General features: G+C 38.5%; 1 protein-coding gene across 1 annotated transcript in view; it reads right to left on the bottom strand.

Moving 5' to 3' along the window:
• Positions 1-478: 478 nt before the first annotated feature.
• Positions 479-14,677, bottom strand: part of LOC126484874 (neuronal acetylcholine receptor subunit alpha-7-like) — a 392,787-nt gene continuing 378,588 nt past the window's right edge. Inside the window, exon 11 of the mRNA XM_050108470.1 lies at positions 479-6,104. Within this exon, the coding sequence (XP_049964427.1) occupies positions 5,583-6,104 (522 nt within the window). The 3' untranslated portion in view covers positions 479-5,582. The remainder of the gene's footprint in view (positions 6,105-14,677) is intronic.

The following is a 14,677-nucleotide window of genomic DNA, read 5'->3' as shown; positions in this document are numbered from 1 at the left end:
CTAGAATATAGTTTGTTTATTTCTGTGTATGAGAATATTACACTGAAGTGACTTCTTTTACTTAGCTACCGAATCATATTAAATCTTAATTGTCCCTAGTATACCACTGTCAGCATTCAACAGTATTTGTCAATGGTTTCCCGTTTGTCTTTCTTGTGACTGTAATACGACTACTCACTTTTTGCTTATGCGAATAGAGGCAGAGTGTTAAGTACAATTAATAACAAAAAGCAAAGTATGTTGAACTTGAATTTTGTGTAGTTCTTCAATTTAATGTTGCTAGAAACTCCATGAAGTTTCAAGCGCGAACCACTGATCAATTTTTAAATAACATATTTGATTACTGTAAAGCATTTGGAAAAAATATGCAGACAAAGTTTTCAGTTCAGGACCCAGAAATGAACTTCTTATAAAATTCGTAGTATCATAACAAAACAGTATTTTACTTACAAGGATAGATAATTAAATATTACTTCTTACATAATATGTCTCAAGTGTATTTTCGTAGTATTGTACATTATGATTACATTACATCTCTTCTCTGATTAACAATTCTTTCACCAAATATGTACAAGGGAGAACACTATGAGCAATTGGATGATGAAAGACAGTACCTTACAGATATTTGTCATGCAGACTGGTGAGATGACGAAGAGCTATGTAGAAATTGTCTATGTCATTATAAAATTGTACATAAAAGAAGCATCTCACAATTAGAAATCTCATTTACAGCCACTATTTCCCTTTTGTTTCATGGAAGGTTCACTAATGAATTTTTAGATGTTGGCAGTATCATTTCAACAAATTTGTGTTTAGTATATTGCAACAAAAAATACTAGGCATCATATAGATATACATGTTTTATTTTTCTAAGCAGATCATGTTATAGTATATAAGTACATACTTAGCTTTCATGAACTTACTTCTGTAAATTACAGTATTTCTTTGTGATTTTATTCTTATTATAACTATGTAACAATTTTTCTTTAAACTGTAATATCAACTACATCATTAACAATGACAAACATTATGATCACCTGATGACCTTTTATACTATTAAACTCAATACAAACAACAGGTCAAAACGGTAACCTGCTGAAGCACCATCAGTGTTTATGCGAAGGGAAGTTTTGTAGATTGTCATAGAGAAATAGAAAGAGGTGTTAGGAATGATTCATGATTTATAGGTATCCCTGCTCAATTGTGTATCTGAAAAGTACCCCAGCTGGAAGTTACTAAAACAGATTTCTGGACAGTAATTTGCTTTAGTGGTGGTGCATAAATTATTAACTCAGGATTGGGCAAAACCAAGAAGAAGACTTAAATTTCGACTTCAAAACACAGAATGGAACAAAAAGCATTTAACTTATGCTGCAAATTACAGGGTAATGCCAAACAAATTTTAACATCTGAACAACTACTGCAGGCACATTCAGATAAAGAAATTCATAACATAATCTATGAAGAAATTATGTGATATCCCAGTGTGAAAATGAACTGATAACATAGATTGCATATCCAAATTATTTGTCTCTCAAAACTCTTTACAGTAGATTGTGGTATACAAAAGGGAAACAACCAGTTTAGATTATTGCAGAATTTATAGCAACAGATATAACCAATATTATTTTGAAAAATTTGTATAAATTTTGAGAAAAGTAAAAATCTCTATTTTCAGTGCCATTGTGAGGTTTGCTTGCATCATTTCAGTTTATTGCAGTAAATTATTTTGGCTGTAGTCTAAAAAGCTATATATACCAACAGTGTTATATTTTTACATCAAACAACTTTTTTTATAAATTCTGTGGAGTAAAATCAACTTATCATAACAACAATACAATTTCAAATGTGTTAAACATCAATCAAGAATAAAATCGAGAAATTATTTCTTATCTGCTCTGGTATTATACATACTTTAGTTTCAAATTCAAATATTGAACATGTTACATCAGAAATAAAGCTGGTGTTATGAAATATGTGATGGACAAAGTGTTCAATTTTACCGATGAATTCTTGCAGGATAGCAGGATTTTTGGAGCTAAAACGCTCCTACAACATACGAGATGAAAGAAGATAAGTTGACAGTATTACAAAACCCCATTAGAATTCAGGTAAAATTGCAATTCCATTCTATTAAATTCAATAACAATTTTTACATGGCAATTTGTTATATTTTCCCATTTACGAAGTTGAGCATTTATTTAAGTATAAAAATTATTGAAACTGTTTAACACTTCGGTTCCTATAATATCTAGTCTCTCATCAGTTCATTTGTCTTCTGTGTTCCTGGGAAAGATCCATTAACACTAACACAATTAAAATTAAGCATAGCATTTCATAAATATGATTATGATTTGTGTCTCACCATAAAGCTTTTCACCGTAACCAATTTAGAATTCACAAACAAAATTTCACAGAAATGTGCTGATGTATTCAAAAGTATTAGTAATTTTAACATTATGTCAAATGAAATTTAACATGGAGGCTTGAGTCAACACTTTGAATCCCATTTAGCATCACACCAGACCGTCGAACACCCTTCTATATTCACAAGGGTTCTAAAAGATGTAACAGATACTAGTATACTACATATAGTTTTATGAAACAACTCTGTAGCTTTACTGTTGCCAGAGTGCAATATGCATAAACACATATATTATGCATTGTAGCATACACAGAAATGTATAATTCCTGCTTTTTGTGGTAGTTGTTCTTTCAGGGTATATACTAACACGAAAATCTATCTGGCAGTCACTGTACATGTTAAAGAATAAGAACAGGTGTTTGCACACATAGCCCTTGGCAACTTCATTCGCTACTAGAGTTAAGTGGTGTCAGCCCCTATTACTGTAACCTCTTGAGAGTTCACCAGTACTAATTAATATAAGAACATTTTTTAAAAAATCATTTCTACTCTACTTACTTTTAAGTGACTAGGACGAGATTTACAGAAATATATTGCTCTCAGTGCTACAGCTCTCAACTAAGTATATAGATTAATCTCTTGTCCTCATAAAGAGGCTAATGGTATCAGTTCGAAGAAAGGAAGTCCTTCTAGAGCTGCACGACCCTATCAAGCACGTTGTTTGCTTTCCTAGGCCCTAAATACTATGTTAGAAGTGTATGAATGTTTAGATTAATAGAGCAATAGTAAGTATAATCTTGTTTTTTAGCAAGTTGACAAGAGAAACTTTTTTACAGTAATCATATTAAGTCTCACTGTCTAGAGAGTTTTAGATTTTTATCTGTTTGCTTTAATCTTTTAATGACAGAAATCTGATATGTAGAATTTCATATTTAAATTACAAAAGTGATATGGCAAAATATGTATTTAGCATCATTTAAAGGATGTCCATCTAAATTACTTTTACTATGGAACGGCATGCAGAAGGCATAACCTCATTACTTATGTTCAGGGGTACAAAATACGCGCAACTTACAGCAAGCTCTAGAAGTTCTTTTTTTTCTACAATGCTTCTACTGAGGCAAAGAGAGCTTTCCACAGTTCGTTAATTTGTGTTTCGTAGCTCCTGTTTTTAAACCTTGATAGGAAAGTATAACATCAGAAATACAGAAAGTCTTGTTTTCACTTCTCTTGTTTTCAAAGAATAGTAAATCAGTGTCAGATAACCGCAAAGTGGAGATTTGCAAGTACTTTTCTTTGTATCGAGCACTTCGTGACTTCATAACGTAGAGAATAAAAAAGTGCGTAAAATGTTTTGTAAGTCGTTCGACAAGCTGCCTGGAAATTAACTCAAAACTCCCACGTGTAAATACCGTTCGGAAATTGTCGAATTATCACATGTGATCAAAGAAGCAATCTACCTACATTCTATAGTTCTGAAATCGGCTGCTCTTTTACACGGAAGAATTTTAGAGCGTAGGAAGGTACTAGAGGAGACTGAGCTAGATGACTATTGAGCGACAGCTACTGAGCGACGGTCTGGAGTAATGCTCTACTGCATTTAATGGCCTCAATCACATCACTTTGCATGGCATCAGTTCTCAAAATGGGACACTTGGCAAACATTTTGGCACACATTCGCGCAAATGATTTCATGCCACAGAAGTAAGACCACAGCGCAGAATACTTATCAGTAAATGCATATTTACAAAAAGAGCAATATTTTGATTCACTTCTACTAACGTTAAAAGATTCCATCCTCACGCATGTAGTTTATGTCCATGAGGGTGGGGGATCCGCCTATCACAACAAATTTTTTCGTCTATTTTGAATAAATTGCAACAACTGTCGTCACAAAATAATACTGTTGTTCAAAAATATGACTGCCCTCTACAGAAAGTCTTGCGTTGCTAATCCCTGTACGCAATTCACTGGGTTTAAAAAGTGTCTCCCCTAGAAACATCACTATCTCTGATATGACGTAGCTTGCCATTCACAGAAAGTGTGGAACCGCGGTATGTTGCAGACATCCACGACGCGTTTCTAGTTTGATGGAGTACATACATGCAGGGAACTTGTCGATTCTACAACAGGCACTCGCGTAATCTTTATAAACAAACAATACTGACAGTGGAATACAAGATTTAATTCGACGACTGCTCTCCTAGGCGGATGTATTGAGTGTACTTCGCATTTTAAAATAAACTCGGAGGTCCTGAGCAACTGAACCTGCTCTGGAATGAAGCTCCCCAGATAGTGTCACTCGGTTACAAGTTATCAGTTGGCGACCACTTCAGTTTTTCGCACGAGTGATCACTTAGCGGCTTCGACACCCTTTTTCTCACGTCTGTTAAAAAAAATGACTGTTCCAGCCAGTCCTGCGAAAGAAAAAATTACACTACTTCATCACTTAGCCCGTCATGAAGCGAAGGTTGAGTAAAAGAAAAAGGTAATAGAAACGAAATAGCTTCCAACAGTAGCCCACGATTTTTTTAAACGTACGTTTACTCCAAGTCAATTCGCTAGTGTTTCTAAAGAAATTGAGGCCCAATACAGCGTCAAAATCACAACCGAAATCTAGAATCGAAGCTTTACGCTTCAGAGTTCATACGAAACGGTCGCGGTCGGCGAATGTTAGTGCCCCGCGATCGTTCGTATAGCGATTAATATTAGTGCAGCGCTTCTAGATTGTAAGGACGCTGGCGCACCGGAGGTACCTAACTTTCTCATGTCCTACTGGCTGGCTTGCAATGTCACGAGAGTCCACTAGCTATACCAATTTGTGAATTTGTTGGGAAGACTTGTCGGAAAGTTTCGAGATGCCTACTCCACTCGCAGTCGAACACCCGGCGCAACCTCGGCCAGCGCGGCCGCTGGGTCCGGGTGCGAGAGCGGCAACGACCCGGTGCCCCCGTACGGGGTCGGAGGGCGACGGGCGTCAGAAAGGCGTCGCTGCCGGGCGCGGTGGAGCGGCCCCGCCACTGACGTCACCGCCCAGCAGCGCCACGCGCCGAAGTACACTTTGGTGTCACGAGAGACGGTCCAGCCGGGGCCGAACGTGACCGGTAGCCCCCGCGCCGTCTGCCGCCCAGCGGCGGAGCGAGGGCGGGGAGACAAAGAGTCATGGCGAGGAGGTGAAGACAGAGAGACAGACAAGAGAGGAGGCGGCCCCGGCGCATTACGTGACGATGATGTGCGGCGCCGAGAAGAGCACGGCTATAGTCGCGATGACGGTGAAGAGCGTGAAGACGATTAGGCACAGGCGGTCGACGACCATGGCGGCGAACTTCCAGTCGTTGGTGACCTCGGCCGCCTCGTCCTCCTTGCGCAGCTTGTCGGTGATGACGCGCAGCTCCTTGAGGATGAGCGTGAGCTCGCGATGCGGGCCGAGGCAGGATCCGGCGGCGCCCGCCCCGTGCAGCAGCGTGCCGCCGCCGGTGCTGCTGGAGTCGTCGCCGGCGCCCGCGCCGCCGCCGCCGCCGCGCAGGAAGGTGCCGGCCGCGGAGCCGCCGTGGTGGCGGAAGTCGTCGTCGATGTCGAGCACGTTGGCCAGCAGGCTCTTGGAGGAGCGCTCCTTCAGCTCCAGCTCGCGCAGCTGCAGCGTCTTGTTGCGCGCGCCGCCGGCCGCCGCCTCCGCCTCCATGCCAGGCCGGCTCATGCGCAGCACGCACGGCAGCCAGTGCAGGAAGATTGTCTTGATCTGTGAACACCGACACGCCAAACGTCACATCTCGAGCAGGAATCCATACGTGGGAGATTAAAAAAAGATGGGCACAAATCAACTAATTTTTGTTATAGTAAGGACAGTCCGCTGGTTGCAATGGATTTTATAGTCGAATTGACCATGGTTTCGACTCTTAAACTAAGGGAGTCTTCATCAGAATCTATATTACCTAAATAAGGAGGATACAAAGTTAGTCATGAATAAGAAAAATACAAAACAGTAATAATTAATATTCGTATATAAAGATGTACTTACATATGTAAGAAGTTGAGCATAACAGCTCTCGTCATACAATTTTATGCTCAACTTCTTACGTATGTAAGAAGTTGAGCATAACAGCTCTCGTCATACAATTTTATGCTCAACTTCTTACGTATGTAAGCCGAGTGGTGGCGTCGTCTTGTCGCATCCAATCTTCTGCGGACGCCGCTGCCTTCAGATCGGAGCGTTCCTGACGTATTTGGTCAATTGTGGGATTCCACGCTGCACTGAACTGAAAACCGCTATCCCTGTTTACTAAATTGTTGTGCAGACGTATCGGTTGGCACAGCACAGCCTACTCGCTTTTCTCTGGTTTCCTTTACTCTTTTCTCAATGTACAGATAGAATAACATCGGGGATAGGCCACCGCCCTGTATCTATCCTTTCCTAATTCAGAGTAATAAAAACAAAGATGTAATGAAATTTTAGATTATCAAGCACAACTCTATACTACTACACAGGTTGTTCATTTTAACTGAGGACATTGAAATACCTCGAAAGCTACACATCGGATCAAAGAAAGTTATGATTCCAATTTGCCTTGGAAGGGGACACCCAGTGACACCACACTCGACCCGCCACCCCACCCCTAGCGTGGGTGGATGGGGTAACTTTGAAATCTTTGTTGGGAAACCACATTTTTTATTGGAGACCGCAATTAAGGCAAAATCTACATACGTTTTGTGTGAACCACTGTCTTGGTTTCGCCATAGATGGCGTTGTAATCGGAGGAATAGAAATAGGTGTAGTACCGTAATTTACGATATGCTACTCAATGGCCCTTGTGTATTCGGAGGGCACGTGGGAACTCAGCTCCATGCTGCGAGGGTAGGAAAGTTCAATATACAGGTCAATATTTCATAACATGTGGTTGGAAATCCCATTTGCAACGTTGTATTAATACGAGGCCGTGTAGCGAACTACGGTGTATCATAACAGGCAGTACACTGCGACCGGAGCTCACGTACGGTGTAGACGTAGAAAAGATAGCGGCTCTAAACATCATAAAACTTGCGCAGTGTTTAATGGCTGCACACCCACTTATCATTAGGAGAAAAGACGTGCAAGTGGTCGATGAATGTTGCAACCGCAGAGTTGGGGCTGCTGTTGCCTTGTATGCCGAGCGCTTTCTGGAGAAAGGTTGCTCTCGTTCGTTCTTTTACAAGGTTGTGTTTACGTCAGATGGCAGCATACAGACTGGCAAAAGACCACGAAGCAAACGTGTTGCAGGAGAAACTAATGAAGTAGCTGTACTAGCGGCAGTGCACCACAACTCACGGATGAGCGCCCGGAAATTATACCGCGATTCCGGTATATCCGCAAGTAGTATTGTCACAATACTGCATCGTTATACATAATATGCACGCCACGTGTCAGTGCATCAAGAACTCGATGGCGCCGATTTTCATAACAGGGCAGTGTTTTGTGAACGGGCACGTCAACAAATCCAAATAACCCCTACGTTCTTTGCTGAAGTATTATTTTCCGATGAGTCTAGACTCACAAACCATGGTAGCGTTAACCGGCATAACATGCATTACTGGAGTGTTGATACTCCACTGATTACGGCAAGTTGAAAAGTGACGTCCTTTGTTGGTTAACATATGGTGTGGCATCATGGGGAACAAATTCATTGGTCAGTATTTTAGCGACGGCACGATGAATGGAACAGGAACTACACATACTACTGCATGATGTTTTCCAGGACATTTCGACAATGTATTTAGTTTCAGTAGGACGGTTGGCTAGTGCATTACTCAAAGCCCGGTGGATCGGCATAATGTGGCCCTATTAATTGGACCCTCTAGGTTGCCGGATTAGACGCCGCCGAATTTCTTTCTGTGAGCATATTTAGAAGATAAGGTGTACCAGCAAGTGCCACAGGGCGTGAAAATATGGTCGACCGTATCGGAAATGCTCGCGATGATATTCCGGCAGATTTGCTTCTGTCCTGCATATGGTCATTTGAAACGCAGATCACTAAGTGTACTGAAGCTGCGGTACTACATTTGAACACTCTTACTCTTATTGGGAAAGTGGAGTAGCGTTCGCCTCGAACCAAGACCACAGTGACGCGTCGAGTAGTCCCCTGTTCGATATGTCGGAGGAATACGTTGCGAATAGGGTTTCCAATTACAAGTTATCAAACACTGCCGTGTCCTGCCCTCGCAGCAAAGAGTTGGGGTCCCATGAGCCACTGGATACTCAAGGGACATTGAGTAACATGTCGTCAGTTACAGTTGTTACCCACTTCTATTACTCCAATTAGAGCGCCATCTGTGACGAATCGAAGAAAACGCTTCAGACAAAACGTATGTAGATTTTGCCACAGAATCGTAATATGCAATAAAAACGCGGGCCGCCACTGCGGATTCCAAAATTTCTCTGTGCCACCCACGCACTGGGTGGGGTGGCGGCTCGAGTGTGGTATCATTGGATGAGACAAACGAATTAGAATTGTAACGTTTCTTGATCCAATGTGTAGTTTTCGAGATATTTCAATGTCTTCAGTTAAAATGAACACCCAGTATAAAGACAGGTCATTACTTAAGGTCATTAGGTCGTTACCAAAAATCTCGGAAAGTACTTCAGAGATTTCCTTCAAAGTTTTGCACGATCCTCTATCAAAAATACGAACGGGCATAGGCTACATATATTTACATATATAATATATAAAGGGGAAACTTTATACTAATGTTTATACAACTTTCGCTCCCTGTATTTTGCTCCTATCTCCAGAACTTCAAAGGTGTATTCAAGCCACATTATCAAAAGCTTTCTCGAAGTCTACAAATGTTATAATATCGATTTGCCTTTCCTTCTGAGAGATGGGGCAAGCTCACTGTTTCCTCACATGTGCCTCCATTGCTTTTAATAACATCTGTAGATATATAAGTTTCAAATGTGAGTCCAGCTCCGTGCAAATATCTTCAACCGATGCTATTTCAGTAACGGGAAGGTCAGCTTAAATTGGTGCGCTCTCCCATAGTGGAACTCAGGTCCACCATGCAAGTCAGTGGTACTGTTCAGCTACTAAGGAGATCATCATATTTCTGACATGATCAAAGATATAAAAATTCAAGAAAAGGCAACTATTACGTGAAGGAGCTGGTGGGGTGGAAGTGAGAAGCAAATATTATGTTGCTTGAGTGGAAAAATTTCTCGAACCGACCCATTGTCAGTGATACATTTTAATGTTAGTCACATGTGCCTTACTTTTTCTGTTAACATTCGACAAGGAAACTGCAGATTCTGTCCTGTGGCAAGTAATACCATCTAAAAACCGTTACAAACGTTACGTAAATGAAATGTAAGAAGTCACATGATGCACTTCTCTTTTATTGTTCATTTCAGTTGTCATGTGCTCAGTTATATATGTTCAAATGAGCACTATACTAATAATCTCCGAATATACATTTAAGGCACGTAGCATCAGATGATGACTAGAATACTGCACGGATGGTGACTCCACAAGCTTTAGTATCTATGAACAATAGTGTATAAGTACAAATGTATACTATGCTTGAAAAACTAATGGTACTTTTGAAGTAGCATTTACATAATATCAAATGGTTACAGGTACGTAAATGAGAGTGTATGCAAACAATAGTAAAGCATGTATTTTGTTTATCATGTGATAAATTAAAGTATGTAACATAACGAATTCACTATTAAGAGGAAGAAAACTGTGATAGAACCCATCAATTTATTAACATTTCATAACTGTTCAGCGCCTGTGGTTAATATGTAGAAAAGGCGTATAAAAATATTGAATTAAAGTGATGCCATTGAGTGGAAATTGATATGTGCCCTGTATTACAGTAGTTGTATATGTTCATTCTGATTTCTTCAGAGATTCTTCACTTTCAAATGATTTACTGCTAACACACTCAAAGAACTAGACTGTTTCCAGTTAATACAGAATGTATCTCAAACTACATAAAAATATTTCTGATAAATGGCAGTATACCAATAAGAAGACACAAAAATTAAGATGGTTTATTCATGTAAATTACGTACCTCTGAAATTTGTTTATCAACAAATCGCTTGTAAGGTTTTAGTTTAGGTAAGGTGCGTCAGGGTGGCTGACGAAATCAAAGAATCAAGAAACTTTATCAAGAAATACGTTAGGAAACTGATGTTCCAAGTTTGTTTTCGAAATCATGCCTTCCAGTTATATCTCTTATTGTAAGCTAAAAGTATTTTTCATTAAGAATTACACATTTGGCAAAGATTTATCATTGTTCCTAACTTTCTTGTCCTATAAATAAATAAAATTCCACAACATATTGCTCATACAGTATTGCAAACGTCTTTTCTTTCAATGATTATCTTTTATTTCAGTAACAGCAGTGATAATGATAATGTGAACTACAAATCAGAATTTTCATTGTAACGAAAGACTATAAGATGGCATCATCACTTTAATCTGATTCTGTATATGAAAACCCTGAAACTTTGACACAAGAACTCAAATTACATATTGTTTCATGCAAAATTGCTGTATTCCCTAAATGTCCACAGAAGACTCACAGATGACTACACCCCATATTTAAGTGAAAAGAAACATTAATATAACTTACTTTCTCAATGAATTTATATATTAAAGTTTGTACTTAATGAAACAATTTTTTTTATGTTTAAGAATCTCAAGACAACAAACAATATAGAAAGAAGCAACTACTTCTCTTCAAATTCTGTACACTTCATTTAAAAACGTGTTATCAGTACAAAGCAAATTTTATTTGGGTAGGATATTAAATATATATGGATGTTGGAACACCGAGTCGTCTATATGTGAATCAGTGGTGTGGAAACAAAAATCGAGATTTCTGTTATGATGATGATAATATATGACTTTCTATAGGGTCGTACATTTCTCAAGAAACCAGTGACTTGTAATTTCGAATAGTTCTTCACCAATATATATATATATATATATATATTGGTGAAGAACTATTCGAAATTACAAGTCACTGTTCTATCGACTATTCCAAAGGCTACATATTTTAATATACAAATATACACAGTAAATAAAATGGATAAATTGTTAGGAAAACTTTGGAAAAAGTCTTCAGAGATTTACTCCAAATTTTTACACGATTCTCTAATAATTGTTGAGATGAAAATAGGCTACATATTTTTTTTTAAATATTTATAGTATTTCAGCACATATACTGACGGAAAAATATTCTAGCACCAACAAATAATTAACGTAGAGTAATGACATTTCTGGGATGCGTTTGTCTAGGTAACATATTCAAGTAATTAATTCTGCAAAATCACAGATTACTGTAAACGCGAGAAAAGCCACTGTAAATGTGAAATGTTGGTACATTAATGAGCGGCGTAACTGGTGGGGTATTGAATGGAAGGGTGCAGATGTGCATACATTGTGTCGTGCAGGTGCCAGGCGTCAGTTTTTGGGATGGAGTTACATGCCTGTAGCCCTTAGCCGGTGAATACAGGGAAGGTTAATGCTGGTTGTGGAGGAGGCTGAAGATGTCGCCTGATGATATCCCATATTGCTTGAGTGGAGACAGGTGTGATGATCGAGCAGCCAAGGAAGTATTCGACATGCTTTGGAGGATGATCTGTTACAACAGCGTTATGAAGATGAGAGTTTTCCTATTGGAAAACACCCCCTGGAATGTTGTTCATGAATGGCAGCGCATCAGGTGGAGTCACTAGACTGACGTACAAATTTTCAGTGAGGGTGCGTGGTATAGGCATGAGATTGTTCCTGCTGTCATACCGAATCACACCCCAGACCCTTACTCCAGGTGAAGGTCCTGTGTGTCCAAACTGAAGACAGATATGTTGTGGGTGCTAACCTGGGCTCTGTCATGTGAAAGTTCGAAATCAACTGGTCAAGAAATATCCGATATTTTGGCTAACATCGTTCCCCTTTATGTATTACGTACTTATTTATGTAACATATATATTAAAAATATGTAGCCCATGTCCATCAGAACGTTTATTTGAGAATCATGTAAGAATTTGAAGTAAATGGGCCAAGAACTTTTTAGCTTTTTCCTAATGATGTTCACCTTTTACATACTATTCATTTATGCGCTGCATATATTAAAGAAATATGAAGGCTATGTCCATCTGCACCTGTATTAGAGTCTCATGTAAACATTTGAAGTAAATCAGTTAAGAACTTTTCGAGATTTTTGCTAACCTATACATGTGTGTGTGTCTGTGTGTGTGGATGGGTGTGTGTGTGTGTGTGTGTGTGTGTGTGTGTGTGTGTGTGTGTGTGTGTGTGTGTGTGTGTGTGTGTTTACATATATTATGTACATAATTAAAAATATTCATTCTGTATCTGTCCAATGTCTTATTAGAGCTTTGTATACAAGTTTCAAATAAATTGGTTAAGATCTTATGAGATTTTTGCTAATAAGGTTTCCCCTTTGTGTATTACACATGCATTTATATGCCATATAGCATATCTCCTATGTCCATCCGAAAGTATGTCAGTGTATTATATAAAAGTGTGAACTAAATCGGTCATGACCTTTTCGAAATTTCTGCTAACAACGATTCGCCTTCATGTGTTTGACATATATCTATATACAATAAGTAATAACAACATAAAGCCTGGGTCGGTCTGCACATTTAATCGAGAACACTGTGAAACTGTGAATTGAATCAGTCAAGAAATTTTCAAGATTTTTGGATCATTGTTACAACGACCTATCTTTATGTAGTGATACAACTTAGGTTTTTATATATTACATATATTTAAAATGTATAGGTTATGTATGTCCAAACGTTTGTTATAGCATCGTGTAAATATCTGAAGTCAATCGGTAAATAATTCTCGAGATTTTCGCTAACAACATTTCCCCTTGCATGGTGGATGTACATATATTTATGTATCACATATATTAAAATGTGTAGCCTACTTCCATCCGAAAGTTTGTTGGAGTATCGTGCAAAAATTTGAAGTAAATCGCACAAGAACTTTTCCGAGAGTTTTGGTGATAACGTTTAACTACAGCTTGTCTCTGTATAGTAGTAAAGATGAACGAGAAACGTTGTTAGCAAAAATCTCGAGAAGACCTTGACCGATTTACTTGAAATTTCTTTCACATAGCCTAATAAAAGTTCAATAGACATATGGGTATAGAGGAACGCTAATATACAATAAGCAAATAGGAAATGTTATTGGCAGCAATCTCAAAAATATCTTGACCGACTTACTACAAATTTTTACATAAAACACTAATAGACGTCTGTCTCAGAGCTGTAGCAAACCGTATGTATTCGGTACTGAGTAACGAATACTTTGGCTGACTCGAAGTACCGAATCGTTACTCATAAATACATTTCGTTACTCGTTACCGTACTCCACGTTCGGCTCGTATCGCTCGGCTCTTCACGCCCCTTTGCGGAAGATTTAAGGATGCACGCCCGTCGGCGCAGTAGTTACAATTTAGAGAATATAGTTACTGTTGCACAAGCCTTGTTATCGCGCAAATTTAGTTTGATTGATATAGTTTTTGGGATTGTAATATTCTGTGTTAATACTTATTGAGAGATCAGTAATTTGTATAGACCTTCTTGACGAATTTGACGTTCGTGGCTCTATGATTTAGATGGTTACTGTTATAAAATATTTTCGATCTTACTTCTTGGTCCGTGTCTGCAGATTAATCCTCGATGATCTCAGGTCCACCACCATTAATACAAACACACATTTTTTTTTTGTTTTTTCCAGGAAATGTTTCAGTTTAATGGTTACCATTTTTTTTGGTCTCGTTGTAATTGGGGTCCTACTTTGAAATAAATGGCAGTGTGTTTTTTATTCTATTTAGTTGATTGAATCATTGACATTATTTTCATTTCGCTGATCAGTTACTTCAAATACATACGTTATATCTTGCATTTGTAAAAAATTGTTTTTATCTTCCACATTAAATAATTTAAAACTTACTATTTATTTAATTTCATTATTACACCCACTTCTAACGTATTCAAGTATAAAAAGTACATCATAGTACCAAGATCATGTATATGGTACTGAGTAACGTTTACTTTGGCGGACATGAAGTACCGAATCGTTACTCATAATTTCGTTATTCTTTGCCGTACCGTGCTTTGCGGTCGGTTCCACTCGGCCGTTTTTGGAAGATATGCGCGCTCATCGGTGCAGTAGATGCTATTTCGACATTATGGTTCCTGCTGTACAAGCTTTATTGAGTAAATTTTGCTTCATTTGAAATATTGTTTTTGGAATATTCTCTGTTAATATTTATTGTGAGCTGAGTAATTAATATAA

The sequence above is a fragment of the Schistocerca serialis genome, chromosome 6 (genome assembly GCF_023864345.2).
Source record: "Schistocerca serialis cubense isolate TAMUIC-IGC-003099 chromosome 6, iqSchSeri2.2, whole genome shotgun sequence".
Classification (NCBI taxonomy): Eukaryota; Metazoa; Arthropoda; class Insecta; order Orthoptera; family Acrididae; genus Schistocerca; species Schistocerca serialis.
Note: the sequence above shows the minus strand (reverse complement) of the source record. Positions and strands in the feature narration are given on the sequence as shown.